The following is a 26,768-nucleotide window of genomic DNA, read 5'->3' as shown; positions in this document are numbered from 1 at the left end:
ACTCTCCTGCTGGTAATAGCATATCTAAAGTGATTAGTCTCTAAGGTGCCACAAGTACTCCTTTTCTTTTTGCGAATATAGACTAACACGGCTGTTCCTCTGAAACCTCTCCTTACAATGTGTATGATAATCAAGATATGCAAGGTAGCCTATTTCCCCTTGTTTTTTCCTACTCCCCCCTGACTTTCTGGTTAAACTTGGATTTATGCTGGAAATGGCCCACCTTGATTATCATACACATTGTAAGGAGAGTGGTCAGTTTGGATGAGCTATTACCAGCAGGAGAGTGAGTTTGTGTGTGTATGGGGGTGGGGGGTGAGAAAACCTGGATTTGTGCTGGAAATGGCCCACCTTGATTATCATGCACATTGTAGGGAGAGTGGTCACTTTGGATGAACTATTACCAGCAGGAGAGTGAGTTTGTGTGTGTATGGGGGTGGGGAGTGAGAAAACCTGGATTTGTGCTGGAAATGGCCCACCTTGATAATCATGCACATTGTAGGGAGAGTGGTCACTTTGGATAAGCTATTAACAGCAGGAGAGTGAGTTTGTGTGTGTGTGTGTTTTGGGGGGGGGGTGTGAGAAAACCTGGATCTGTGCTGGAAATGGCCCACCTTGATTATCATACACATTGTAAAGAGAGTGGTTACTTTGGATGGGCTATTACTAGCAGGAGAGTGAGTTTGTGTGTGTATGGAGGGGGTGGGGTGGGGGGGCGGAGGGTGAGAAAACCTGGATTTGTGCTGGAGATGGCCCAACTTGATCATCATACACATTGTAAGGAGAGTGATCACTTTAGATAAGCTATTACCAGCAGGAGAGTGGGGTGGGAGGAGGTATTGTTTCATGGTCTCTGTGTACATAATGTCTTCTGCAGTTTCCACAGTATGCATCCGATGAAGTGAGCTGTAGCTCACGAAAGCTCATGCTCAAATAAATTGGTTAGTCTCTAAGGTGCCACAAGTACTCCTTTTCTTTTTGCGAATACAGACTAACACGGCTCTTACTCTGAAATCTTTCAGTGAGTGATTACAAGAATAGGAGCGGGGAAATCACTAGTAGCATGAGAATAGGGTGGTGGCAAACCACCACCACCCCCAACCAAACGTCAGCACAGTCCCTACGATAAAGCTCCCCTCTCCCTAAGTCACCAATCCACACGCTCAGCCCTGCGCAAGTCACCCTCCCACCCCGGCTTCACCCCACCGCCCCCAGCCACATTCTGTGGGCTGCGCGGAGCCGGCCTTGGAAACCACAACTCCCGGCCGCCTGTGCGCGCCGGCGGCGCCTCGTTCCGCGGTGCTCACCCTGGGACGTGCAGTCCGCCCGCGCCTCCCCAGGCATGAGGGCGCGGCGCGGCCGTACTACAACTCCCGGCGTGCCTCGGCGCCCTCTGCGCCTTTCTCCGCTCTCACCTTCCTGTCTTCGCGGCGAGAAAATAAGCCTGAAGTTCCCTGCGATCAGCTGATCCCCTCTGACAAGAAGGGGAGACGGAGGCGAGGAGCTGAGGAACTGGCACAAGCACCCCGCGGGGGCAGCCAGCCTGCCTGGTGGGGCTAACACAGTCATCCCGGGGGCTACACCTCAACGTGGTGGGGGAGCAGGAGAGAGGCAGACTCCCCCCAGGCTGCTGAGAGGAGGAGGAGGAAGAGGCGGCCGAGATCTGACTCCTTAGTCACTAAGTACTGGAGGGAGGAAGAGGAGGAGGAGGAAGGTGCCTGCTGTTTTGTAAACAATAGACAGGGTGGTGGAGTCCCCTTCGGGGGGCCTTCTTTGTTTCTAGGCACAGTATACACCAACCCCCTCGCAAACCCGCCTGCCCGGTGATAGTGTTGCTGTTGTTTAACAGAAGGAATTACTGCTTTTTAAAAAAACTGTTAAAATGACAAAATGTTGTTTAGTCTGGTTTAAGGTAGGTGAATGGTGAAAGCATGAGCAGGCAAGCAGCCGATACTAAGGTTATTTAGTAAATGTAGAATTGTTTCAAGAAATGTGAAGTGACTAAAGAAAACATTTGTTTTAGCTCCAGGCAGAGTCTGTATTTGGAGTGATCAAGACACAAGTGTAAACAGCGCATAGGTGCAGTTTAACTCTCCTTGGCACCTCTCCCCCTGCCCTATCATTGATGATATTTTTTAATAAGTTATTGCTTTAAACAAGTGTTTAAAATGACCAAGAAAAAAATTGTTGGTTGTTTTGATTTAAAGTTGGTTGATTTGATTTATATTGCTTTACAAATATAATCAATCAGCTTCGATTTTTAAAAAGTTGTTTGTTTTTTACATACATTTTAAATGACAGGTTAGCTGACTTAGTCACGATAGGCTTTGTGTATGGGGTGGCAACTGTAAACAAGTTTGGTCAGACAAAGACTAGTTGATCTGCAATGTACATGTAGCAGTTATTGGTTTTAGTAGCCTTATTTTGGAAATACTGTGTGTGTGAGGGATGCAAACAAACATCAGTGTGGTTATAATAACTTAGATTTTGTATCCAGAATCACAGGGCTGAGCATACAAGGAGAATTTCTTCTTTGGGAAAGCAGATCAGGAAAGTCCCTGGAGTGCTGTGAACTCTGAGGGAAGAGCTTAACTGTGGGGTGAGACTGGTGAATTTTCTAGGGAGCCAGTGCTGGACACTGTGCATTTCTAAGGTTATCTACTTTCTTCATAAGATCATATGTTACTAATTAAAAGAAATCTTTTTCCCCCCTCGGCTCTAGGTGTTCCAGGGAAACGTTTGAACCTGTCTGTTGAAATACCCCAGTCTGATTTCTCTACATCACTGAAACTACAGCTTCAAGTTAAGCAGAAAACCCTGTGGGTCAGCAATTGAAACAACCAACCTTGTTTAAGGTTATTTTAGAGAAAGAACACTTCATCTGCACTTTACTTATCATTAAACCTTTTGGGGGGGGGGGGGTAGAGGGAAAGAGAGATTCAATGTTCAGGCGGGTACAAATCTTTACAGCAGCAGTCGTTACATTGTTTATAAAGTTAAGAATCCAAAGTCTTTTTTTGCAGCTTTTTGTCCTTGTGAAGACAGATTAATTTTACAACTGAAAGCTCTTGAAAACCTGTATATGTTTCCATTAAAAAAAACAAAAACCCTGGTCAGATAAATACAACTTAAAAAAGCTGAAGATGAGTGCTCACGCTCCAACAGCCGAGAAGGGACTGAACACAGCGCTCCTGTGTCAGGAAAGCTATGATTGCAGTGGGAACGATGAAGCAGTCTTTGAGTGCGATGAGTGTGGGACCCTGCAATGCCAGTGCTGTGAAAAAGAGTTGCACAAGCAGGAAAGGCTGCGAAACCATGAACGTACCCGTATAAGACCTGGCCACATCCCTTACTGCGACAACTGCAAGGGTGCCAATGGGAATATAATGCACAACAATGCCACAGGATCCAGGCAGAGGGCAGCAATGAGGTGCCAGATGTGCAAAACAAACCTATGCGTGGAGTGTCAGAAGAGGATGCATGCTGGGGGAAACAAAAGAAAACACCCAATTACCATGTACCATGGTAGCAAATCCCAAGAGGAAGAGGAGGAAGGGATGGATGAGGAGACCAAAAGAAGGAGGATGGCAGAAAAGGTTGCTAGTTTCCTCCTGGTGGATGAAACAGAAGAGATTCAGGTAAGAACTATTGTATCTTTTGAACAGACAAGATATCTTAGTTTCTGTGTTACCCACACTTCTTGATAGTTCTGTTAGACTAAAGAATTCTTCAAGTGGAGTCTAAGTAGTCAGACACTTGAATCATAAAACAGCAGTAATGATGAAATGTGGATAATCTGCTCTTGGTGCTAAATTAGCATCCTTGGCCAAAGTGGACTTCTCGTTTTTGCTGATAGTGCTCAGGAATTTTCTTACATGCCTAGCATATGAAAATAATTATCATCCAAGAAGGGAATCCTCTCCTGCTGAGGTTGTCAAAAGATAAGCCCTTTGCACAGCAGAAGTCTTCTCTGGGAGAGATCATGTGATAATGAGCAGAGCTGTGAGAAGAACTGGGTGGACTAATGGAGAACAGATCAAGATAAGCTCTTAGCTCAGAATGACCACTGCAGGAGACCCTATTTTACCATCACCCTGATTAGTGTATAATAAATACTACTACCAGGCATGAGGGGCAGCATGGGAGAAAGCACAAAGGTACTGTTTTGAAAATTATCAGAGAGGTAGCTGTGTTAGTCTGGATCTGTAAAAGCGGCAAAGAGTCCTGTGGCACCTTATAGACTAGACTAACAGACGTATTGGAGCATAAGCTTTCGTGGGTGAATACCCACTTCGTCGGATGCATGGGTATTCACCCACGAAAGCTTATGCTCCAATATCTCTCTTAGTCTACAGGACTCTTTGCCTGTTTTGAACATGTAACCAGTGGATGGTGGAGGCTGGCATCAGAGGTGGGTGACGGACTGATTGGCAAGAGGAGTCAACATCATCTCTCACTATATAGAAATACTCTGAAAGGCCTTGAAAGTGGCTTATATGTGATGCAATAGAGAAGTGAGAGCCAGTGGAAGGGTTCAAAGGCAGGGGGTGACCTAGACAGAGTGATGAGCTAGGAAAATGACCTATCCAGTAGTATTCAACATGGATAGGAGTGGGGCAAAACTGAGTTTGTTAAGGCTAAAGAAAAGGATGTTGCAGTCGTTGAGACATGAGATGAGAGTTTTAGTTGTACGGATGGTTACAAGAGGCCATATCTTTGAGATGTTCTGCAGAAAGAATCTGAAAGATTTAGATGTAGCCTGAATGTGAGGACTTAGAGAGAGGTCTGAGTCAAAAATCATTTCCAGGTTACAGGTCTGAGTGACCGGCAGGGTGGTGGGGGTATCCACAGGGATCAAGAAAGAAGGTAGTCTCCCTTCCCCACAAGCCCTTCCCACTAAGCGCTCTCTTTTAGCCACAGTGAGGTTGAGCTGACTGCTAGATATCCATGATGGCACGTAAGAGACAGGCTGAGATTTTATTTTTAACAGGTGCTCCCTGTAAACATCCTCAGAACTTGCTCATTATCTTCAAAACTCTCCTTTGTCATGAAACCTACAAAAAACTTAGCAATGGTTATGCTGCTGGTGTGCTGAGTCCACTGCTTATCATGCTGACCAATCCTGTCTTATTGTTTCTTCCCTATCTGTATCCATCTGTTGTGTCTTGTCTTATACTTAGATTATAAGTCCCTTTGGGCAGGGACCATCTTTTTGTTCTGTGTTTATACAGCGGTTAGCACAATGGGGTTCTGGGCTCTAAGTACGGTTCCTAGGCACTATGGTACTACAAATAATAGGTTAGCTTTACTAAACTATTCATCTTACCTCTTATAGTAGCTTTGGCCTAAGAATCACAGAGAACTGATATAATGGGTGGTTCTTACCACAGAGTGTGAATTCAATCCTTTGGTGTAATCTCACCATCAGTAGCAGGTGGGATAATATCAGTTTGTCCAAGACTATAATTATGTAATGTACACGCTTAGGTAGAGTAAGTAGCCTCCTGGGCTCCAGGTGATCATGGAGATGGATCATGCAAGTGCTGGAGGAACCAACTAGGGGCAGAGCTCTTCTTGACCTGCTGCTCACAAACTGGGAAGAATTAGTAGGCGAAGGAAAAGTGTATGGGAACCTGGGAGGCAGTGACCATGAGATGGTAGAGTTTAGGATCCTGACACAGGGAAGAAAGGAGAGCAGCAGAATACGGACCCTGGACTTCAGAAAAGCAGACTTTGACTCCCTCAGGGAACTGATGGGCAGGATCCCCTGGGAGAATGACATGAGAGGGAAAGAAGTCCAGGAGAGCTGGCTGCATTTTAAAGAATCCTTATTGAGGTTCCAGGGACAAACCATCCCGATGTGTAGAAAGAATAGTAAATATGGCAGGCAAGCAGCTTGGTTTAACAGTGAAATCCTTGCTGATCTTAAACACAAAAAGGAAGCTTACAAGAAGTGGAAGATTGGACAAATGACCAGGGAAGAGTATAAAAATATTGCTCGGGCATGCAGGAGTGAAATCAGGAAGGCCAAATCACACCTGGAGTTGCAGCTAGCAAGAGATGTTAAGAGTAACAAGAAGGGTTTCTTCAGGTATGTTAGCAACAAGAAGAAAGTCAAGGAAAGTGTGGGCCCCTTACTGAATGAGGGAGGCAACCTAGTTACAGAGGATGTGGAAAAAGCTAATGTACTCAATGCTTTTTGCCTCTGTCTTCATGAACAAGGTCAGCTCCCAGACTGCTGCACTGGGCAGCACAGCATGGGGAGGAGGTGACCAGCCCTCTGTGGAGAAAGAAGTGGTTCGGGACTATTTAGAAAAGCTGGACGAGCACAAGTCCATGGGGCCGGATGCGCTGCATCCGAGAGTGCTAAAGGAATTGGCGGATGTGATTGCAGAGCCATTGGCCATTATCTTTGAAAATTCATGGCAATTGGGGGAAGTCCCGGATGACTGGAAAAAGGCTAATGTAGTGCCCATTTTTAAAAAAGGGAAGAAAGAGGATCTTGGGAACTACAGGCCAGTGAGCCTCACCTCAGTCCCTGGAAAAATCATGGAGCAGGTCCTCAAGGAATCAATTCTGAAGCACTTAGAGAAGAGGAAAGTGATCAGGAACAGTCAGCATGGATTCACCAAGGGCAAGTCATGCCTGACTAATCTAATTGCCTTCTATGATGAGATAACTGGCTCTGTGGATGAGGGGAAAGCAGTGGACGTGTTTTTCCTTGACTTTAGTAAAGCTTTTGACATGGTCTCTTACAGTATTCTTGTCAGCAAGTTAAAGAAGTATGGGATGGATGAATGGACTATAAGGTGGATAGAAAGTTGGCGAGATTGTCTGGCTCAACGGGTAGTGATCAATGGCTCCATGTCCAGTTGGCAGCCGGTATCAAGTGGAGTGCCCCAAGGGTCAGTCCTGGGGCCGGTTTTGTTCAATATCTTCATAAATGATCTGGAGGATGGTGTGGATTGCACCCTCAGCAAGTTTGCAGATAACACTAAACTGGGAGGAGAGGAAGATACCCTGGAGGGTAGGGCTAGGATACAGAGGGACCTAGACAAATTGGAGGATTGGGCCAAAAGAAATCTGATGAGGTTCAACAAGGACAAGTGCAGAGTCCGCACTTAGGACGGAAGAATCCCATGCATCGCTACAGACTAGGGATTGAATGGCTAGGCAGCAGTTCTGCAGAACAGGACCTAGGGGTTACAGTGGACGAGAAGCTAGATATGAGTCAGCAGTGTGCCCTTGTTGCCAAGAAGCCCAGTGGCATTTTGGGATGTATAAGTAGGGGCATTGCCAGCAGATCGAGGGACGTGATCGTTCCCCTCTATTCGACACTGGTGAGGCCTCATCTGGAGTACTGTGTCCAGTTTTGGGCCCCACATTACAAGAAGGATGTGGAATAATTGGAAAGAGTCCAGCAGAGGGCAATAAAAATGATTAGGGTACTGGAACACATGATTTATGAGGAGAGGCTGGGGGAACTGGGATTGTTTAGTCTGCGGAAGAGAAGAATGAGGGGGGATTTGATAGCTGCTTTCAACTACCTGAAAGGGGGTTCCAAAGAGGATGGATCTAGACTGTTCTCAGTGGTAGCAGATGACAGAACAAGGAGTAATGGTCTCAAGTTGCAGTGGGGGAGGTTTAGGTTGGATATTAGGAAAAACTTTTTCACTAGGAGGGTGGTGAAACACTGGAATGCATTACCTAGGGAGGTGGTGGAATCTCCTTCCTTAGAAGTTTTTAAGGTCAGGCTTGACAAAGCCCTGGCTGGGATGATTTAGTTAGGGATTGGTCCTGCTTTGAGCAGGGGGTTGGACTAGATGACCTTGTGAGGTCCCTTCCAACCCTGATATTCTATGATTCTATGGTTGATCACGTGCATTCTGCCTTCTGTAGCATGAGGTGACTGACTTATGAACCTAGAGCAGCAGTCATAAGAGACAGCTAGGCCTCTTGTTTTCAGTCAAAGTGGGGCAAGGAAAAAAGCTTTGTTGCTAGAGTTTCTTAACAAACAGAGGAAGAAAGCTTCCTGCAGCGAGTTACAAGGGCCTAGGTTCCTGGAAGCCACAATGTTAAATGGAGAAAGGAGGGTCCACTTATTGTTGATTCTCTCAGCTGAAACTCCTACAGCAACCAACATCTCCCTCTCCAATGTAAGAATTTTACTTTCCTTGTTAACAGAGCAACCCTTTCCACCTCCTGAGTTCAGCCCCATGCTTGAGTTTCTCTGTAACCCCTGTAGTGAGAGACCTTTTGTCAACTGTTGCTCAAGGGTATGGAATTGAGCTTCTTCCTTCTAAACACTGCATAGGATATATATACTGCTCCATGGAAACACTAAAGAAAGTTTAGATGCCGTGGATGACTGCTGAACATAGAAGATGGAAAGGAAACTACATCCTGTACTTGACCCAAGGATGGCCCATTAAAGATGATCTGGTTGGTCATTTTATGCAACTGTTGGGCAATAGGTTGCTCTGCTGTTGGGGTCTAATGTTCCCTCTAATTTAAAAGTTACATGCACTATTGATGGAATGCTGCTTTAAGGAGCATTGCTTAGCTGCTTCACTCCCTGAATAGTCCTGAAAATACTTTATTACTTGCTGGATTGAGCCAGGTCAGAGTCCAGAGGTGAAAGGATAGAAAGTCATGGGACACATTTTCCTAAAGAGGAAATCCTTAGCAATCAAAACAAACTAACAAAATGACTTCTGTCTTTGGAGAAGATCTCATCTCTGTGTTTTACTGCTTGCCTCTGTGTGTGGAGAAGCATTTGTGTGGCAAATGCTCCCAGTTTCTGTAACATCTTCCCCCCGCATCTGCTGATGTGGGAATATTTTGATGACGCTGTCAGCCTGAGCTTTTTCCCCAGGACTTTTCCCTGCTTTCCTGCAGCCTTAAGTGCCACAGTGGGGCCTTTGCAGCAGACTTCTAAAAGGAGGCAGAGTTGTGGCACCAATCAGATGCAGGGCTTGCACAGAGGTTCCCAACTCTTAGGGGTGGGGCCTCTTGTTTGCATGGTCTGAAACTGGGGCTTCCATGTCCCTGGCATCCGTTTCACCTGTTTTCCCCTCTCTCTCTCTCTCTCTCCCCCGCATTCGATTTAGGAAGCTTTTCTTTCCTATGTATCTTTGTGAATTTGTTTCTCCCCAGCTTCTATGAATGTCTCAGCTCTCAGTCCCTGTCATTCCCTCCCCAGCACTTCCTCATCTTTCTCCTACTCCTTTTCCAGTTTCCTCTCCCCCACTTGGTTGGCTTTCTGTTCTCCCAGTGCAAAGAATGGTAGCAACTGAAAAGTGTTGACAGATACAGTGCTCCCTCAAAAAGAAAAGGAGTACTTGTGGCACCTTAGAGACTAACCAATTTATTTGAGCATGAGCTTTCGTGAGCTACAGCTCAAGTGAGCTACAGCTGTAGTTGTAGCTCAGCTGTAGCTCACGAAAGCTCATGCTCAAATAAATTGGTTAGTCTCTAAGGTGCCACACATACCCCTTTTCTTTTTGCGAATACAGACTAACACGGCTGTTACTCTGAAACCTGCTCCTACAAAGCAGCTCTTCACTCTCTACCTCCCGGGTCTGTAAGCATTTTGGAGAACATTAGGATACTTTTTTCTTAGAAGTGCAAGAGGAGTCATACAAAACTCAGCAGAATACATAACTCTGACAGTGGTCCCCAGCCTGACTCCTGGCTGATTTGAAAAATAATTCTTGGAAAGCATTGTATCATCACTTTTCTCCCTATGGCTTGCTTGTTCTACCTTCCCCCTGAGCAACTGGCTTCTTCTTGCCTGCAGTGAGAGTGCAGGTTCCCTTTCCTGCTTCTTGCCGTTCACCACTGCATGTGTGGTCACACTTCTGCCCTCTTGCTGAACTAGGCACAGCTCTGAAAATAGGGTGTAGGCTACTTAGTATTTGCTTGTCCCTTAGTCTCAGGATGGTTTTTCAAAACCTAGCTAAACTAGGATTATTGGCAGATATGCTGATGCCTTCCCGATGCTTACCAAAGGGCTCTTTGTAGGGTTCCAGTGGAAGCAGAAGACAGGCAGACAGAACAAGTAGAGGCTTGAAGAGAAGCCATGGGAGGCAGTCTGATAATCTCCTGACCGCTTTTCTCCTCTCATGCAGTCTCTCTTGGCCTTTCCCACAGCTGTACTCCCCTGTTCCAGCCGGGGCCAGTCAGGGTATGTCTACACAGCAATGTAAACCTAGACCCCTTTGTGTCCACACAACAGTTGTGCTAACCTAGGGTCCCAGGACCCTGCAAGGCTGGAAAGTCTGAGCCTGTGTTAAGCTGGGATCTAAGGTCTGAGCTCTATTGCTTTCATATGTGCACACAGCTCCGGTTTGATTCAGGTCACAGATGTATCCCAGAGTTCCTTGGGCAATTTACTTAATCCTCTCTATGCTGACAATCTGTGGTACAGTCTCTTGCACTGTATTGCAAAATGAAACCACACATCTCTTTGCAAATGGCAGCAGCTTAGGTCAGCGTTAGCCCATTGTCTGCTGAGCACTGGTCTGGAAGTGCCTTATCAGAGAGCCTACAGGGTTTTCAGTGGAGACTGCAAAAAGCTTCTGATCGAAGAGAGCTGCTTTCTGGTCACAAGAGCACAGCCCGGGTGCCTCAGTGCATACAGCCCCTGGGAGCAAGGGCCAGAGAGCGGAGGGGGGACTAAGCAGCTGCCCTGCAGGAAGAAGGAGCAGCACGACTGGGGGAGGATGACCCCCAATACCTTGGCTGCTCCCCTTCCCTGCACATCCCCACTCTGCTCTTTGCCCCTGCCCCTGCTCTCCCTGGGGCTGCCCATGTGCAGAGGTGCCTGGGACACGTGCACTATCAGGGAGGCGAGTGGGAGTCAGCCCCAAAACCTCCCCGCAGCCTCCTGTTGCAGCTGCTCCATTTCCTCCTCGCTGCTGAGCAGAGCTTGCCTGGAGCAGGGAGCAAAGCTGATGGGTGGGAGACAGCTCCCGGCTGCCAGAATGTTGGGGGTCACCCCTCCCACAGCTTTGAGTCAGGAACTCTGCTGCTCTCCCTGCCTGCAGGGCAGCTGCTGGTTCCCCACTCCACTCTGTGGCCTTTACTCCTGGGCCTTCCTTGCCCGCCCTGGGGCTGCGTGTGAAGGGGCACACGGGCACTGTGAGGGTGGTGAGTTGGAGCCAGGCCCACAGGTTCTGGGGGTAGGGATAAAGGATCCTCGGAGAGTGCTGGAATACACTGTATCCCAAGCCCTGGGGATGCACTTCACTGCTCCAGAGCTGGCAGGGGCCAGGCTGAGGCGGGTGTGTGTGGTTTTTTTCCTCTGAAACCTACCTTTTATGTCAAACTTCAACACACACGCACACAAATAAATAAAAAAACAACCAACTAAAACCACCTTCATGGAACATCCCATTTTAAAAATTAAGAATTGCCAAGCTCCATTTGAATAGTCTGACAGCCCTGGAGCCTGATGGCCTAATTATCCTCAGGACAGGAGCACGTGGGCATTTTCCTGCCAGTGTGACTCAGCCTAGAGGTGAAGAGCCCAATTCTCATATTAGATGGGTTTCAGAGTAACAGCCATGTTAGTCTGTATTCACGAAAAGAAAAGGAGTACTTGTGGCACCTTAGAGACTAACCAATTTATTTGAGCATAAGCTTTCGTGAGCTACAGCTCACTTCATCGGATGCATACTGTGGAAAGTTTAGAAGATCTTATTATATACACACAAAGCATGAAAAAATACCTCCTCCCACCCCACTCTTATCCTGGTAATAGCTTATCTAAAGTGATCACTCTCCTTACAATGTGTATGATAATCAAGTTGGGCCATTTCCAGCACAAATCCAGGTTTTCTCACCCCCCCTCCCCCAACACACACACAAACTCACTCTCCTGCTGGTAATAGCTTATCTAAAGTGACCACTCTCCCTACAATGTGTATGATAATCAAGGTGGGCCATTTCCAACACAAATCCAGGTTTTCTTCTACTGACAGCCACGAGAGGAGCTAATTATGCAGTCCATGAGCTCCATATGGACACCTGTGTCCCATCAATAGCACCATCACGGTTAGGAAAAAGGGGGGCAGCAGAGTTTTCCCACGGTACAACACATTTGTAAGTCTGGTGTGTCGACATGGGAAGGGGTGTGCTAGATGCTCTGGGCTAGGGTTACTTTGATTCAGGTCTGTGCACTGCAGTGTGGATGCCAGAGCCCTTGATTTGAGCACGCGTCAGAAAATCATAGATTCATAGATACTAAGGTCAGAAGGGACCATTACGATCATCTAATCTTACCTCCTGCACAACGCGGGCCACAGAATCTCACCTACCCACTCCTGCGAAAAACCTCACCTATGTCTGAGCTACTGAAGTCCTCAAATCGTGGTTTAAAGACTTCAAGGAGCAGAGAATCCTCCAGCCAGTGACCCGTGCCCCATGCTACAGAAGAAGGCGAAAAACCTCCAGGGCCTCTTCCAATCTGCCCTGGAGGAAAATTCCTTCCCGACCCCAAATATGGCAATCAGCTAAACCCTGAGCATATGGGCAAGATTCACCAGCCAGATACTACAGAAAATTCTTTCCTGGTAACTCAGATCCCACCCCATCTAACACCCCTTATCTTAGGGTTAAAATGCAGTGTACATACTCAAGCCCAGGGTTCCCTGACATGGGTCAGCTGACGTGAGTCCCACTAACCCTAGGCTTACATTGCTGTGTAGACGTACCCTCAGAGGCAGGTACAGGAGCAGCCCTTGGAGCTCAGTGCCTCCCACTGCTTTTTTCTCACTGTTGGCTGAGTAGCTTGGTGGTCATATGAAACTGGAACTGTCATATTCCTCCTAGTGAGATCTTGACTCCCTGCCTTCCCCCTCCCCCATCCTATTTCACACTTTCCCATTGGGCTCAAAGGGGATTAGATTAAGAGAGAGTTTATGATGCAGCATGTAGAAAATATTCTTTAAATACAACCCCATCAAAGGCCCTTGCATAAGATGTTTCTGCGCCACAATGAAGTTAAACTTTGTTAGTATGGAGGGAGTGTTGTCTAGTAATTAGAAAAGATGTCTAGGAGTCAGGATCACTGGATGCTATTCTTGGCTCTGTTACTGACTTACTGTCCATTGGGCAAATCACTTCAGTTGCCTGTGACTCCCTGTCTGTATTAGTAAAATGGGGGTGATAATACCTGTTTTCCTCACAGCACATTGGGAGGCCAAATTAATGTCTGAGAAGGACTCTGAATACTACGAGCAAAAAGAATGAGGCACCTTGTGGCACCTTAGAGACTAACAAATTTATTTGGGCATAAGCTTTCATGGGCTAAAACCCACTTCATCGGATGCATGCAGTGGAAAATACAGTAGGAAGAGATATGTAGATATATATATATATACACACACACAGAGAATATGAAAAAATGGGTGTTGCCATACCAACTATAATGAGAGTAATCCGTTAAGGTGAGCTATTATCAGCAGGAGAAAAAAAAACCTTTTGTAGTGATAATCAGGATGGCCCATTTCCAACAGTTGACAAGAAGGTGTGAGTAACAGTAGGGGGGAAAATAAGCATGGGGAAATAGTTTTACTTTGTGTAATGACCCATCCACTCCCAGTCTTTATTCAAGCCTAATTTAATAGTATCCAGTTTGCAAATTAATTCCAATTCAGCAGTTTCTCATTGGAGTCTGTTTTTGAAGTTTTTTTGTTGTAGTATTGCGACTTTTAGATCTGTAATCGAGTGATTGGGGAGATTGAAGTGTTTTCGAACTAACCCAGGAACCTATCCTTGCAACAAAGCCTGTTGCCAACTCTGTCCACATATCTATTCATGGGGCACCATCATAGGACCTAATCACATCAGCCACGCTATCAGAGGCTCGCTCACCTGCACATCTACCAATGTGATATATGCCATCATGTGCCAGCAATGCCCCTCTGCCATGTACATTGGCCAAACCGGACAGTCTCTATGTAAAAGAATAAATGGATACAAATCAGATGTCAAGAATGATAACATTCAAAAACCAGTCGGAGAACCCTTCAACATGAAAGCTTATGCTCAAATAAATTTGTTAGTCTCTAAGGTGCCAGAAGTACTCCTCGTTCTTTTTGCTGATACAGAGTAACATGGCTACCACTCTGAAATCTGAATACTGTGAGTACAAAGTATTATTAACATTCCTGCTCCATTCTTGTCAGCTGTTCTGAAAAATAAATAATCTGGTTGGATTCCTCACAGAGCAGAGGAAGTATTCATTGTTCTCAGATTAGCACAAAAATAAAAAAGAGTACTCCACCTAGGGGATCAGTTACAAGGGGATCTATCTACCTTGCTTTCAGAAGTTGTTAGAAAGCTCGTTAGCTGTTTTGTACCACCCAGCTGCCCCTTATGGATGTAACCTCCCCGGTAATTGCTTGGTTCCCAATTAGTGCTATAGTGCTATAGACCGCCGGGATCTAATTTGGATATGGATAGAGCCCTTTTTAATGTTTTTAATAAAGTAAATACTAATGGAAACTGTGTGATCATGGGAGACTTTAACTTCCCAGATATAGACTGGAGGACGAGTGCTAGTAATAATAATAGGGCTCAGATTTTCCTAGATGCGATAGCTGATGGATTCCTTCAGCAAGTAGTTGCTGAACCGACTAGAGGGGATGCCATTTTAGATTTGGTCTTGGTGAGTAATGAGGACCTCATAGAGGAAATGGTTGTAGGGGATAATCTTGGCTCAAGTGATCATGAGCTAATTCAGTTCAAACTGAATGGAAGGATTAACAAAAATAAATCTGCAACTAGGGTTTTTGATTTCAAAAGGGCTGACTTTCAAAAATTAAGGAAATTAGTTAGGGAAGTGGATTGGACTGAAGAATTTATGGGTTTAAAGGTAGAGGAGGCCTGGGATTATTTTAAATTAAAGCTGCAGAAGCTATCGGAAGCCTGCATCCCAAGAAAGGGGAAAAAATTCATAGGCAGGAGTTGTAGACCAAGCTGGATGAGCAAGCATCTTAGAGAGGTAATTAAGAAAAAGCAGAAAGCATATGGGGAGTGGAAGAAGGGAGGGATCAGTAAGGAAAGCTACCTTATTGAGGTCAGAATATGTAGGGATAAAGTGAGACAGGCTAAAAGTCAAGTAGAGTTGGACCTTGCAAAGGGAATTAAAACTAATAGTAAAAGGTTCTATAGTCATATAAATAGGAAGAAAACAAAGAAAGAAGAAGTGGGACCGCTAAAAACTGAGGATGGAGTGGAGGTCAAGGATAATCTAGGCATGGCCCAATATCTAAACAAATACTTTGCCTCAGTCTTTAATAAGACTAAAGAGGATCTTAGGGATAATGGTAGCATGATAAATGGGAATGAGGATATGGAGGTAGACATCACCATATCTGAGGTAGAAGCGAAACTCAAACAGCTTAATGGGACTAAATCGGGGGGCCCAGATAATCTTCATCCAAGAATATTAAAAGAATTGGCACAAGAAATTGCAAGCCCATTAGCAAGAATTTTTAATGAATCTGTAAACTCAGGGGTTGTACCGTATGATTGGAGAATTGCTAACATAGTTCCTATTTTTAAGAAAGGGAAAAAAAGTGATCCAAGTAATTATAGGCCTGTTAGTTTGACATCTGTAGTATGCAAGGTCTTGGAAAAAATTTTGAAGGAGAAGGTAGTTAAGGACATTGAAGTCAATGGTAAATGGGACAAATTACAACATGGTTTTACAAAAGGTAGATCGTGCCAAACCAACCTGATCTCCTTCTTTGAGAGAGTAACAGATTTTTTAGATAAAGGAAACGCAGTGGATCTAATTTACTTAGATTTTAGTAAGGCGTTTGATACTGTGCCACATGGGGAATTATTAGTTAAATTGGATAAGATGGGCATCAATAGGAAAATTGAAAGGTGGATAGGGAATTGGTTAAAGGGGAGACTACAACGGGTCCTACTGAAAGGTGAACTGTCAAGTTGGAGGGAGGTTACCAGTGGAGTTCCTCAAGGATCGGTTTTGGGACCAATCTTATTTAATCTTTTTATTACTGACCTGGGCACAAAAAGTGGGAATGTGCTAATAAAGTTTGCAGATGATACAAAGCTGGGAGGTATTGCTAATTTAGAGAAGGACAGGGATACCCTACAGGAGGATCTGGATGACCTTGTAAACTGGAGTAATAGGAATAGGATGAAATTTAATAGTGAGAAGTGTAAGGTCATGCATTTAGGGATTAATAACAAGAATTTTAGTTATAAGCTAGGGACGCATCAACTAGAAGTAACGGAGGAGGAAAAGGACCTTGGAGTATTGGTTGATCATAGGATGACTATGAGCTGCCAATGTGATATGGCTGTGAAAAAAGCTAATGTCATCTTGGGATGCATCAGGAGAGGTATTTCCAGTAGGGATAAGGAGGTTTTAGTACCATTATATAAGGCACTGGTGAGACCTCACCTGGAATACTGTGTGCAGTTCTGGTCTCCCATGTTTAAGAAGGATGAATTCAAACTGGAACAGGTACAGAGAAGGGCTACTAGGATGATCCGAGGAATGGAAAACTTGTCTTATGAAAGGAGACTCAGGGAGCTTGGCTTGTTTAGCCTAACTAAAAGAAGGTTGAGGGGAGATATGATTGCTCTCTATAAATATATCAGAGGGATAAATACCAGAGAGGGAGAGGAATTATTTAAACTCAGTACCAATGTGGACACAAGAACAAATGGATATAAACTGGCCACTAGGAAATTTAGATTAGAAATTAGACGAAGGTTTCTAACCATCAGAGGAGTGAAGTTTTGGAATAGCCTTCCGAGGGAAGTAGTGGGGACAAAAGATCTATCTTGCTTTAAGATTAAACTCGATAAGTTTATGGAGGAGATGGTATGATGGGATAACATGGTTTTGGTAATTAAATATTCATGGTAAATAGGCCCAATGGCCTGTGATGGGTTTTTAGATGGGGTAAGATCCAAGTTACCCGGGAAGGAATTTTCTGTAGTATCTGGCTGATGAATCTTGCCCATATGCTCAGGGTTTAGCTGATCGCCATATTTGGGGTCGGGAAGGAATTTTCCTCCAGGGCAGATTGGAAGGCCCTGGAGGTTTTTCGCCTTCCTCTGTAGCATGGGGCACGGGTCACTTGCTGGAGGATTCTCTGCTCCTTGAGGTCTTCAAACTACAATTTGGGGACTTCAATAGCACAGATATAGATGTGAGGTCTTTTTTAGGAGTGGTGGGTGAAATTCTGTGGCCTGCATTGTGCAGGAGGTCAGACTAGATGATCATAATGGTCCCTTCTGGCCTAAATATCTATGAATCTATGAATCTATGAATTACTATCCTGTCTCAGGGTAATGGGTCCTCTTTACAGTTTTTCCCCACAATATGCCTGGTGTGCCTCAAGACCTTTGAAATTGGATTCATAGTCTCCATTGCTTGCCCAAAGTTTGTAAAAAAGGTTTTGTCACTCCTGCCTTCTTGCCTTTCATGGGCAAGAGCCCAACAGTCTCATGTTCCATGCGTGGGCAGCCTGTACTTTTCAATAATAACGTTATGTTATTTTTTTAAATGCCCAGCTGCGCCAATCAGGATTACATTGTGCTAGGAGCTGTACAAACACACATGAAGCTACTGCCTCCACCCTGAACAATTTTCATTCTAAGAATAAAGATGGTCCTGATTCTCTCCCATTCTCTCTTTACACCATTCCATAGGCAAAAAGAGGGTACAGTGGCCTCCCCTTAGGGAATACCCTCAGCGTAAAGGGGCTTCCCTGGTGGAACAGTCCTATGCAACTCCTTGCAGCCCCTAGCACAAGGGGAGAGTTAATGGTGGGAAGGGGCATGGCTGGAGTGAGCTGTGTGTTAAGGGGCTTATTCCTTCACCCATTTACTTCCCTGGTCCTTCTCACATGAACAGAGAGCAACAATACCCGAAGTCCAAAGGTGCAAACAATTCTATGTTTATTGGGGTGAACTTCCAGCAAGCATGATTCCAGTTTCCTTCCTTAGTATCCTCCTTCCCAGCTCTGACATCACAGAGCTTTACACCTGTGTCCCTGTTCCCATTCCTGCCCTTAGCAAAACATTATTCCAATTTCCTTACCCCCATTCCCTGTTCCTATTTCCCCAGTTAGCAAAACATGATTCCAGTTTCCTTACCCCCATTCCCTGTTCCCATCTCCCCCACCCGCATGCCCACACCCACCCACTCACTTCCTGATTGACTGCAGACTATATAGTAAAACTTGACTTCTGCTTTGCTATACCTTAACCAGTCATGTTCCTGAAATTTAACTAACCAATCCTAACGTTGTAACATGACTATGTACGCAATTATATCCCACCACCTTAATTAGTTTACACCCAGCAAAATTAATTATACAGCAGACAGAAACAATCACAGAACCAGACAGAGATTATACAGACAAACAATAGCAAAGTGGGAACTATAATGACAAGACAATACAGAAGTGAGGATTTCACATCCCAGCTATTGATAAGTGAGTTCTTGCCAGACAGGATGCTATCAAACTAAGTTTCCTTTTACATTTTCTAGGCACTTCCCTTTCTCTGGAGGTGATAGGCACTATCAGGACGGGATTGTATCCTAACAGCCCAATAGCACCTTATTTCAATGTGACTAGTTTGGAATGTGAGGATGTGACCGTTCGCTTCCCAGCTTATGGCTGCATCTGTTGCTTAGCCAAAGGCCTTAGCCTAAGAACAGGGCCTCAGACTGTCACAGTAAGAGAAGGCCCTTACATTGGCAGGCAGTGATTTTGATTCTCTTTTGTACCTCTATAACTAGCCAAGTGGTAAGAATACACCTAAATTCTTAGACTATAGGCCTTTACAGACAGGCCTGAATATCTATATCCTAACACTGTGCTTTGACTATTCTGGGCTGACAGTGGCCCATAGGCAGCTGTGGGGGCCACATATAGAATTCTAGAGGCACAAAGTTGATTTAAAGCCTCTTTTGTTCCCTTCCCTCCCCACTGCCTGGGCTCTCTCTCAGAATTAGGGCCTATGATGGTATAAGGCCTTGTTCCTGCAAACACTTGTGCCCATGGTTACCTATCTTTGTTAGTCCTATTGAAGTCTATGAGACTACTTAGGGTACTATAAAATTAAATGTGCAGAAGTGTTTTCAGTATCAGGGCGTAATTCACTATGAAAAATTAGATTTTAATTGTAAGTAAGGAATACTTGATTTTATAAATTAACTACTTTGCATAACCCTTTTGGAAAGACTTTTCACATTAGCAAAAATCTCATGACAAGAAAGAAGAAATATTAGATAAACTGAGTAGGAAACCAAATCTACGGGTTACCTTTTAGACTAAACGCTCAGCTTTGATCCTGCTGGCCCACTTGTCACACTGCCTGCTAAGAATGGAATCTCTGGTCTCTGAGGCATTTGAAAGCTGGAAAGGAGTGGTGGAAACAGGGTTGAATTAAGGCAGTCTGAGTCCCTAGGCACACCATAACATAGAGGCCCCACTGTGGCCCCATCCGCATTCCATGGTCCTGCATTCCACTTGGAGTTGCATGGCAGAGGGAGGGCTCCCTCCCCTTGTAGAGAATCCCTTTCTCCTGGAGTGACAACAGGGACTTTCCCCTGCTCCCCTCCACTGAGGGGCAGTGAGGACACCAACAGGAGTCCCCTCTGGAGGTGTAGGGGCAGGAGCACGGGGTCCCCCAGTAACTATCCCAACAGCTGAGGTGCATTGGGGTTGGTGGGTGGGCTTACTGTGCTTGTCTCATGGCACAGTTTCCTCCGTTGGGTGGTACTGGTGGGGCTTCCCAAAGCGCTGAGATGCATGGAGTAGTTCACACCTCTCAGAGCCATTCTTTCAATTTGCAGAACCAGACAGATATCATTCCGTCTGTTATGCTCTGTTCATATTTTCAGACTTTAATTCACAACCATATGGCCTAGATTTTGGGGGGTTTTTTTCCCCAAGGAAAGCTGAGATTCTGATTTCATTGCCTGATTCCAGGAGCTGGCATTTTAGGCCTGGGTCTGTAGTGCTTCAGCCTTAATCCAGCCCTGGATGGAGCCCCATAGTTTGAATAATTTAAAACTGAAATGGCCAAAACATTAGTATCACAGCGAGCCATGTTGCCTTGGGAGAGATGGACTGGATTTCTTTGATTTCCAACTTCTATGATTTAAATGCTAACCCTTTCTGAGATTCGCTGCTTAAAAATTCCTGACTTCTGCATTTCAGAAGTTCAGTGCTGTCTGTTATGGAGGCACTGGTTGAGACCACACAATTAAAATTGCAACTGCTGTTCCATTATAAAGCTTAATTTGACTCTTTTCCACTCTGACTTTAGTTGAAAGAGCCATTGGTCTGAATTTATGTAGGTATTACCAGTTTTAAAAATGATTTTTAGAAGTGTAGAAATAGAATGTTTTGTATTGCATAACTTTAAAAAAAACCCAGTAATTTTCAGAATGAAAGAAGTCCTTTTGTGATTCATTTATTTTTGCTCTTTTTTTTCTAGACATTGATTTATTGCAGATATTTGAAAACTGATATATATGACACATATTTGAACACACTGCCAGGAATCTTGTCATTTATTTTTCCATAGATTTCTGGGGGTTTTTTTGTTTTGTTTTTTAAATATACACTTTTAAGCGATGCAGTGGTTGTATGTTGGGGGATTTTGTGGTATATTGGTTGTCAAACAAGTCTGTTGAATGATAGATATGATGATTTATACGTTTGGCATCTAAAACTATAGATTGCCAACACTTTTAAGTTTTAGTCACCAGAAATGCTGGGCCAAAATGAACCCAGTCAAAGAGTAGGATTTAAAAAGCAACAGTCAATACAATTCAAACTAATAGAATTCCAAACTTCAGTTCAAGACTATCAATACAACACTACCTGAATATCATATGAAGCATTGTTGATTTTTTGAATTGTGTATGGCTTATGAACAGGAAGGCTTTGTACAACCTTTGCATGAATAAGAGTAAGACATAAAAGGTCCTATGCACAGTTCTGAGAGGAGAAAGTTCTGTGAAAAATGGATAAGACTAATTTAGATGTAGTAGTCATTGTGAGTGTTTTGTCTGTGGGTCAGAGTTGAGGTTGTTTGGGTGCCAGTCATTGAGAATGTTTTCATTTTATGGGTTTTGTACATGAATTTTAACATGTATTGTTAATGAATGAGATTGGTTTCAAGAAATTCATGGATAGGAGGTTCATCTTAGGAGTCTTGGGCTATCTTTTTACCTTCTCCCTGATCCCATCAGTTCATATGGCCCATAAATCTGTGAAAAGATATATGTTGACTTCAGTGGGCTTTGGATCAGGCCCTTTATTGGGTAAAGTTCAAAACAGTGTACTTAACTTCCAGACAAGATAACATCCAAGTTTTTTGACAGTCTATGTTTCGTGTCCTGAGGATGATCAAGAGAAGTTATGTTATTAGTTCTCTTGCCTTTTTGATGGCTTTGCTTTTATTATTGCTCAAGTCTCATGTTATTAGATTAGGTGTTATAAATTTCTGAGTATATAATTCCCTCTACAAGTGACAAGTGAGCCAAACATGAACCACATTAGCACTATGGATCTTTGTCCCAGTCTGATGGCTGATCCACACAGAAGGATAAGAGTCTACTGATCCTATCAGCTACAGAAGTGATCCCTTTAACTGTAGTGGTAGAGTTTCATGCTTTTAGTGCTGAAGGTTCCACATTCAAACCCATTAACAACCCACTCAGGGGATGTCATCAAAAGTGCATGTTAGAGAGGGGCTTTTATGTAAGTATATGACAATTATTAACACAAATGCAAATAATCATAAATATCTATACCGAAAATAAGACTAAACGTGGTTATAACCTGTGATATGGGGAATAAGATAAGATTTCTTTTTATTCGAGGTAGAAGAGTGTGTTTATCAGTTATGATCTCTAAGTATAATAAAGCTGTAAATTAATCTCCAATGGCAAAAGGGAAGAAAGAGCACTATGGGCAGGGGGACTAGGGCTAAGGAAAAGGCCACACTTTTTAGACAGGCTTGTGCAGTTCTTTCTCTGAAATCAGATGTTGCAGTGTCATTTATGGGTGTGGTTTTGTTCTCCCCGCCCCGTGTCCCCTGATATTGTCACTTTAGAGGTGTGGTGTTATGCAGCATGAGAAATTTACACAGCTGTGTTTGTGGTAGATGGGCTGCCACCACCTAGGCCTTGGCATCAACACCAGGAGATGCTGTTGCTCACCCTGGCAGATCTGTGCCTCTTTAGGACTTTCCCTCACCGCCCCAAAAAAGGGGAGCAAGCAAGCATTTGAGTTCGAGATCTTCATTGCTTTCAGTTGGGATGAAGCTTAACAATTGTCATTGGCTGGCATAAATGGACCAAATCTGGGAGGGGAAATTGGTGAGCCAGTTGCTGTGGCTGGATTTTACACAGTTGTGTTGTATTCTCTAGGGATGCCCAAGTGTATTCAGTGCATTGGAAAGAGGTGAAACAGTTCAGTGTTCAGGTCACTAGCATGGTGTAATTTTAGAAGAGTGCGTGCTGAACAGTAACATTGGAGCTATGCAGATTCATATCACATTAATGCCCCTGCCCAGTGCTTAATTTGTTAGGAAAGAGGTGCTGGGGCTCACTGCCCCTACCCAGTGAGGGCCTGGTCCAGGATCAGGCCCCTAATGAATTACAAACCTGTTGCTGGGAATTCTGTATGGAGCTGGCCTCCTCTCCCTCTCTCTATTGCCTTCATGCTGCCAACATTGCTGATCCTCCCCCAGACCCAGACATCCCAGACCAGACATCTTGACCCCATGTAACCAAAGACACTGAAATATCCCCACTTGGTTGCCCAGCCAATAGTTAAGCAATTGTTTTAACAAAGCTGTTGCCCATCTGGCCTCCAGAGAGTGCCGAGGCCGTAATAGTCAGGCACTATGGTTAGTGCTAGCTTCTGGGGCAGAGGGAGGGAGGGGTTAAGGACAGATTATTTTTTCTTTAAAGACTGGCGTCCTCGGAAAAGGGCTGGAGTAGGAAACCTAGCAGATGTTTTTAAAGAGCGAGGCTTCTGCATTGAGCCTTACAGAGGCAATTGTCTTAATCAGTCACAATATACTTGAGCATTTGAAGCTGTCCCTTAAACACACAGCTGTCAAAAACAGGCACACTCCTGCCCCCAGCTAAAACCCGGGTGTGCCTTCGTCCTTCCCACTGTGTCCCTGGAAAGCCTGATAACTCTATGTAAAGGCGTGGATGAGAAGGAGAGGCGCTTCTGGATGGTTTCCTTCCTTCCCTCATGTTGTGAGGCTGCCTGTAACTAACCTGGCCCCATACTCTATAATTTCTCCTTCTGAATGCTGTTCCAAGCCTTTCCCTCGAACACAGACTCTCTTTATTTTAATGTACAGTCTACATCTTGCTCACAGATTTCACCATAGCAGGGTGGGGCTTTAGAACCTGAATCAGTGATCTAAGAATAAACCTATTCAAAGAATCCATTGACTGCCTCCTGACCTCTGTGGATCTTGTGTTCTGAGATGTTCCAACCATACTGGCCTGCAGGGGTGGGGAGTTTTGGGACACACTTGTGAGAGAAGTAGCATATGGGAAGAAATCTTTTCTATTCCTTTTCCTTGGAGATGACCCAGGCCTCCAGAAGTTAGTGGCCAGTAGAAGGGAAATCCGGCCCTTCGCTATTGAAGGGAACTCCATGGGAGGAGTGAAGGGGGGAATGAACTGAATTTAATCCCTCTCAGTAAGTGTTTTTATTTTGCTCTTCTTGTGACACAAATTGTCTTGAGCAAACACCTATTGAAGGAAGGATGCCTTGTCCCTATGTGAACACACATGGGAAACTACAAGAATCAGACCTTCAGCAGGACAAAAACTTTGAACTCTAAAGCACTGTTATTTTCCAATTAAAATTAGGATTTAAGGTGAGCCTGCCTTGTCTATCTGATCGTCTCTTTTATCTGAGCCCCATTGTTGTGCTATCTGAACAGAAGTGTCTCACAATCTGCCATTAAATAGTATGACAAGTCTCACTTATCCTAAGTAAAAGCCCCGGAAACCAGATGTATTGTATGCATTGAAGGTGATGTGTTTTTTGTTTTGTTTTGTTTTGTTTTTCAAACTTTTGTGGCTTAAAAAAAAAAAAAGGCCTAATCAAGTATATTACAAGATGGAATATCCTGTCTGTCTTGCAGTTTTGAAAAGCCTGCTTTAAAAATTGCTTTAATCCACTTCAGAAGTGTGGATCTAAATCTCTGGCTTTTTTTTTTTTCTTTCTACTCATCCCATAAGATGTATTGCTCCGGGGGGGTGAGAAATTGCTCCGGGAGGCTTGGAGAATTGGTGATAGGATATGGAGGAGCTGTCATTTGGCCACTGATGATGGAGGGCAAGAGCACCTACATGACTTAGAAGCCTGGGTCCCATTAAAAGTCAATGGGACTTAAGCTCCTACAACACTTTGGTGTTTTTGAAAATTTTGCCTGGGACTCCTATATGTTTGTAAGGTTTATAAAGGACCTAAATGGAAGTTGCTCGACCTCACGAAGCCTGTGAGCCCTGAAGCCAGCTCTGTTTTTAGTGTTGTCTTCTCTAGTTTCCCATCTATAATGTTGTAATTTTCTTATTTTGGAAGGTGATGAATGAAGAAGACTTTATTAAGAAACTGGACTGCAAGCCTGACCAACACTTGAAGGTGGTGTCCATCTTTGGGAACACTGGGGATGGCAAGTCACACACCCTTAACCACACTTTCTTCTATGGTCATGAGGTCTTTAAGACATCGCCAGCTCAAGAATCCTGCACGGTCGGTGTATGGGCAGCCTATGACCCAGTCTGCAAAGTGGTGGTGATTGACACAGAAGGTCTGCTTGGGGCCACAGTAAACGTGAGCCAGAGAACGCGGCTGCTTCTGAAGGTCCTGGCCATTTCTGACCTTGTCATCTACCGTACACATGCTGACAGACTCCACAATGACCTCTTCAAATTCCTTGGGGATGCTTCAGAGGCCTACCTGAAACATTTCACTAAGGAGCTGAAGGCAACCACAGCCCGCTGTGGCTTGGATGTTCCTTTGTCCACTCTGGGTCCTGCAGTCATTATCTTCCATGAGACTGTGCACACCAAGCTATTGGGCTCCGGTGAGTAGAGAGAAAGAAACAGTGAATCAAAATATAGCTAAATGTTATTTGTTAATTGGACTGCCATGTGGAAGATCTGGGTGAAAGTCTGGTCTTGCTCATGTTTCAGGCTGGCAGAGGGTCTGCAGAGGCAGCATGCTATGCTCTGATGGTGGAGTGAGGGATTTAAGTCACAGGGTAGCAACCCAGTTAGCCAGTTAATGATCAACACTGATTAGTCCTGAAGGGAGACTTCTGTGATCCTCCTCAACATAGGACAGTGACTGTGGCATTGGACCATGAGGATGGGTAATAGAGCAAGGCAAGGTGAAAGTGGGGACCCTAACATTATAATAGGGATGTAGAGGACCCTGTCACAAAAATAAATGAAACAGATCATACTTACAGAACTAAATGGGTAAGAGGTATGAAATGGACTTGTTTATAAACCTGCACCCTTCCCTGGGCACTGGGATTTCTGGGGATTGGTACCATTCCTAGGCAGGCATTAATTCTAGGAAACAGACTGAGTGTGTGGTCGCCAATGGCTGGTGGGTTGTCCTGCTTCTTCCTATGGGAGTCGCTCAAAATATGCAATATTGCCAGTAGGTTTTCCTTCAATGCCTTACACGATGTCAGCACCACTATGTTGTCATTTCTCACCACTGTCTATTTCCTTCTTCAGCATTTTAACTTGGTTCATTGCATGCCAGACTAAGCATATTTAAGTCATAGTGCTTGTTTACACATCTATGAGTGAAATCCTAGCTCCATTGAAGTCAGTGGGCGTTTTGTGATTGACTTCAAAGGGACCAGGAGTTTACCTACTCTTTCAAAGTGTACACTAAAGCCTCTTTTGGCTTTGCCCACCCCTACCACGCTCTAATATGTTGGGGGGAGCCCTGGTCAGTACACCTGGCTACATCAGTGCAGATGGGGTTTAGCTTCCTTCTGTTTGTGTACATCCAGAAGTGCCCTGCTGTGCAAGACCACAGCAACTCCCTGCAGGCCCACAACATTGTTGCTGGCTTCTTCAGGGTGGGTGTTTGCTGACCACAAGGCACTCAGCAAAATAGAAAAAACAAGGAATTCAGCCCAGCATCTCCCTACAGTTATTTTTCAGAATGTATTTTTAAGCAACAAAGTGGCTATACAAAAATGGCATCACCTTCTCACCTTGGTAGGTAAATGTAGAACAAATAAGGAAGCAGGATTTCACACAGCATGTAATTAGCTGCTGGAATTTACTGCCTCAGGAGGTCAGAGTCAAATGCTGTAGCTGGTTAATTTTATGACCAATAATGTCAGTTGTAGTTATATGCACAATGGCAGGGTAATAAAAACATATACTTCAGAGCATCAGCTGATCTCTGTGGAAGCCAGAAGGGAATCCACCTCCCTAACACACACCGTATGCAGCAACGCACAGTTGTCCAGCTTGACGGACAATGTTGGGATGTCTGAGTTGTGTTTTTTTAAAAGGCGTGGGGATTTGCCTTCTTATGAAGCATACACCATATGCCATTGCTGGAAGCATGTTCTAGGAGTTGGTAGACTGTTGGTCTGACCTGAAATTGCTAATTCTGTGTTGCTTGTTTTTTCTGGGTGAGAGTAGACCTAGACACTCCCTTTCCTGCCATAGGGTCTGC

General features: G+C 44.5%; 1 protein-coding gene across 3 annotated transcripts in view; it reads left to right on the top strand.

Moving 5' to 3' along the window:
• Positions 1-1,438: 1,438 nt before the first annotated feature.
• ZFYVE1 (zinc finger FYVE-type containing 1) overlaps positions 1,439-26,768 on the top strand; it is a 44,265-nt gene continuing 18,935 nt past the window's right edge. Inside the window, exons 1-4 of one of the 3 annotated variants that reach the window (XM_048855746.2) lie at positions 1,461-1,714; positions 2,723-2,855; positions 3,024-3,638; positions 24,636-25,140. In XM_048855746.2, the coding sequence (XP_048711703.1) occupies positions 3,144-3,638; positions 24,636-25,140 (1,000 nt within the window). In that variant the 5' untranslated portion in view covers positions 1,461-1,714; positions 2,723-2,855; positions 3,024-3,143. Of the gene's footprint in view, positions 1,913-2,722; positions 3,639-24,635; positions 25,141-26,768 lie in introns of all 3 variants that reach the window. The other 2 variants (XM_075129661.1, XM_048855744.2) reach the window with 2 other exon arrangements.

The sequence above is a fragment of the Caretta caretta genome, chromosome 6 (assembly GCF_965140235.1).
Source record: "Caretta caretta isolate rCarCar2 chromosome 6, rCarCar1.hap1, whole genome shotgun sequence".
Taxonomy (NCBI): domain Eukaryota; kingdom Metazoa; phylum Chordata; order Testudines; family Cheloniidae; genus Caretta; species Caretta caretta.
The sequence above is the reverse complement of the archived record's forward strand: the minus strand, read 5'-3'. Positions and strand labels throughout refer to the sequence as shown.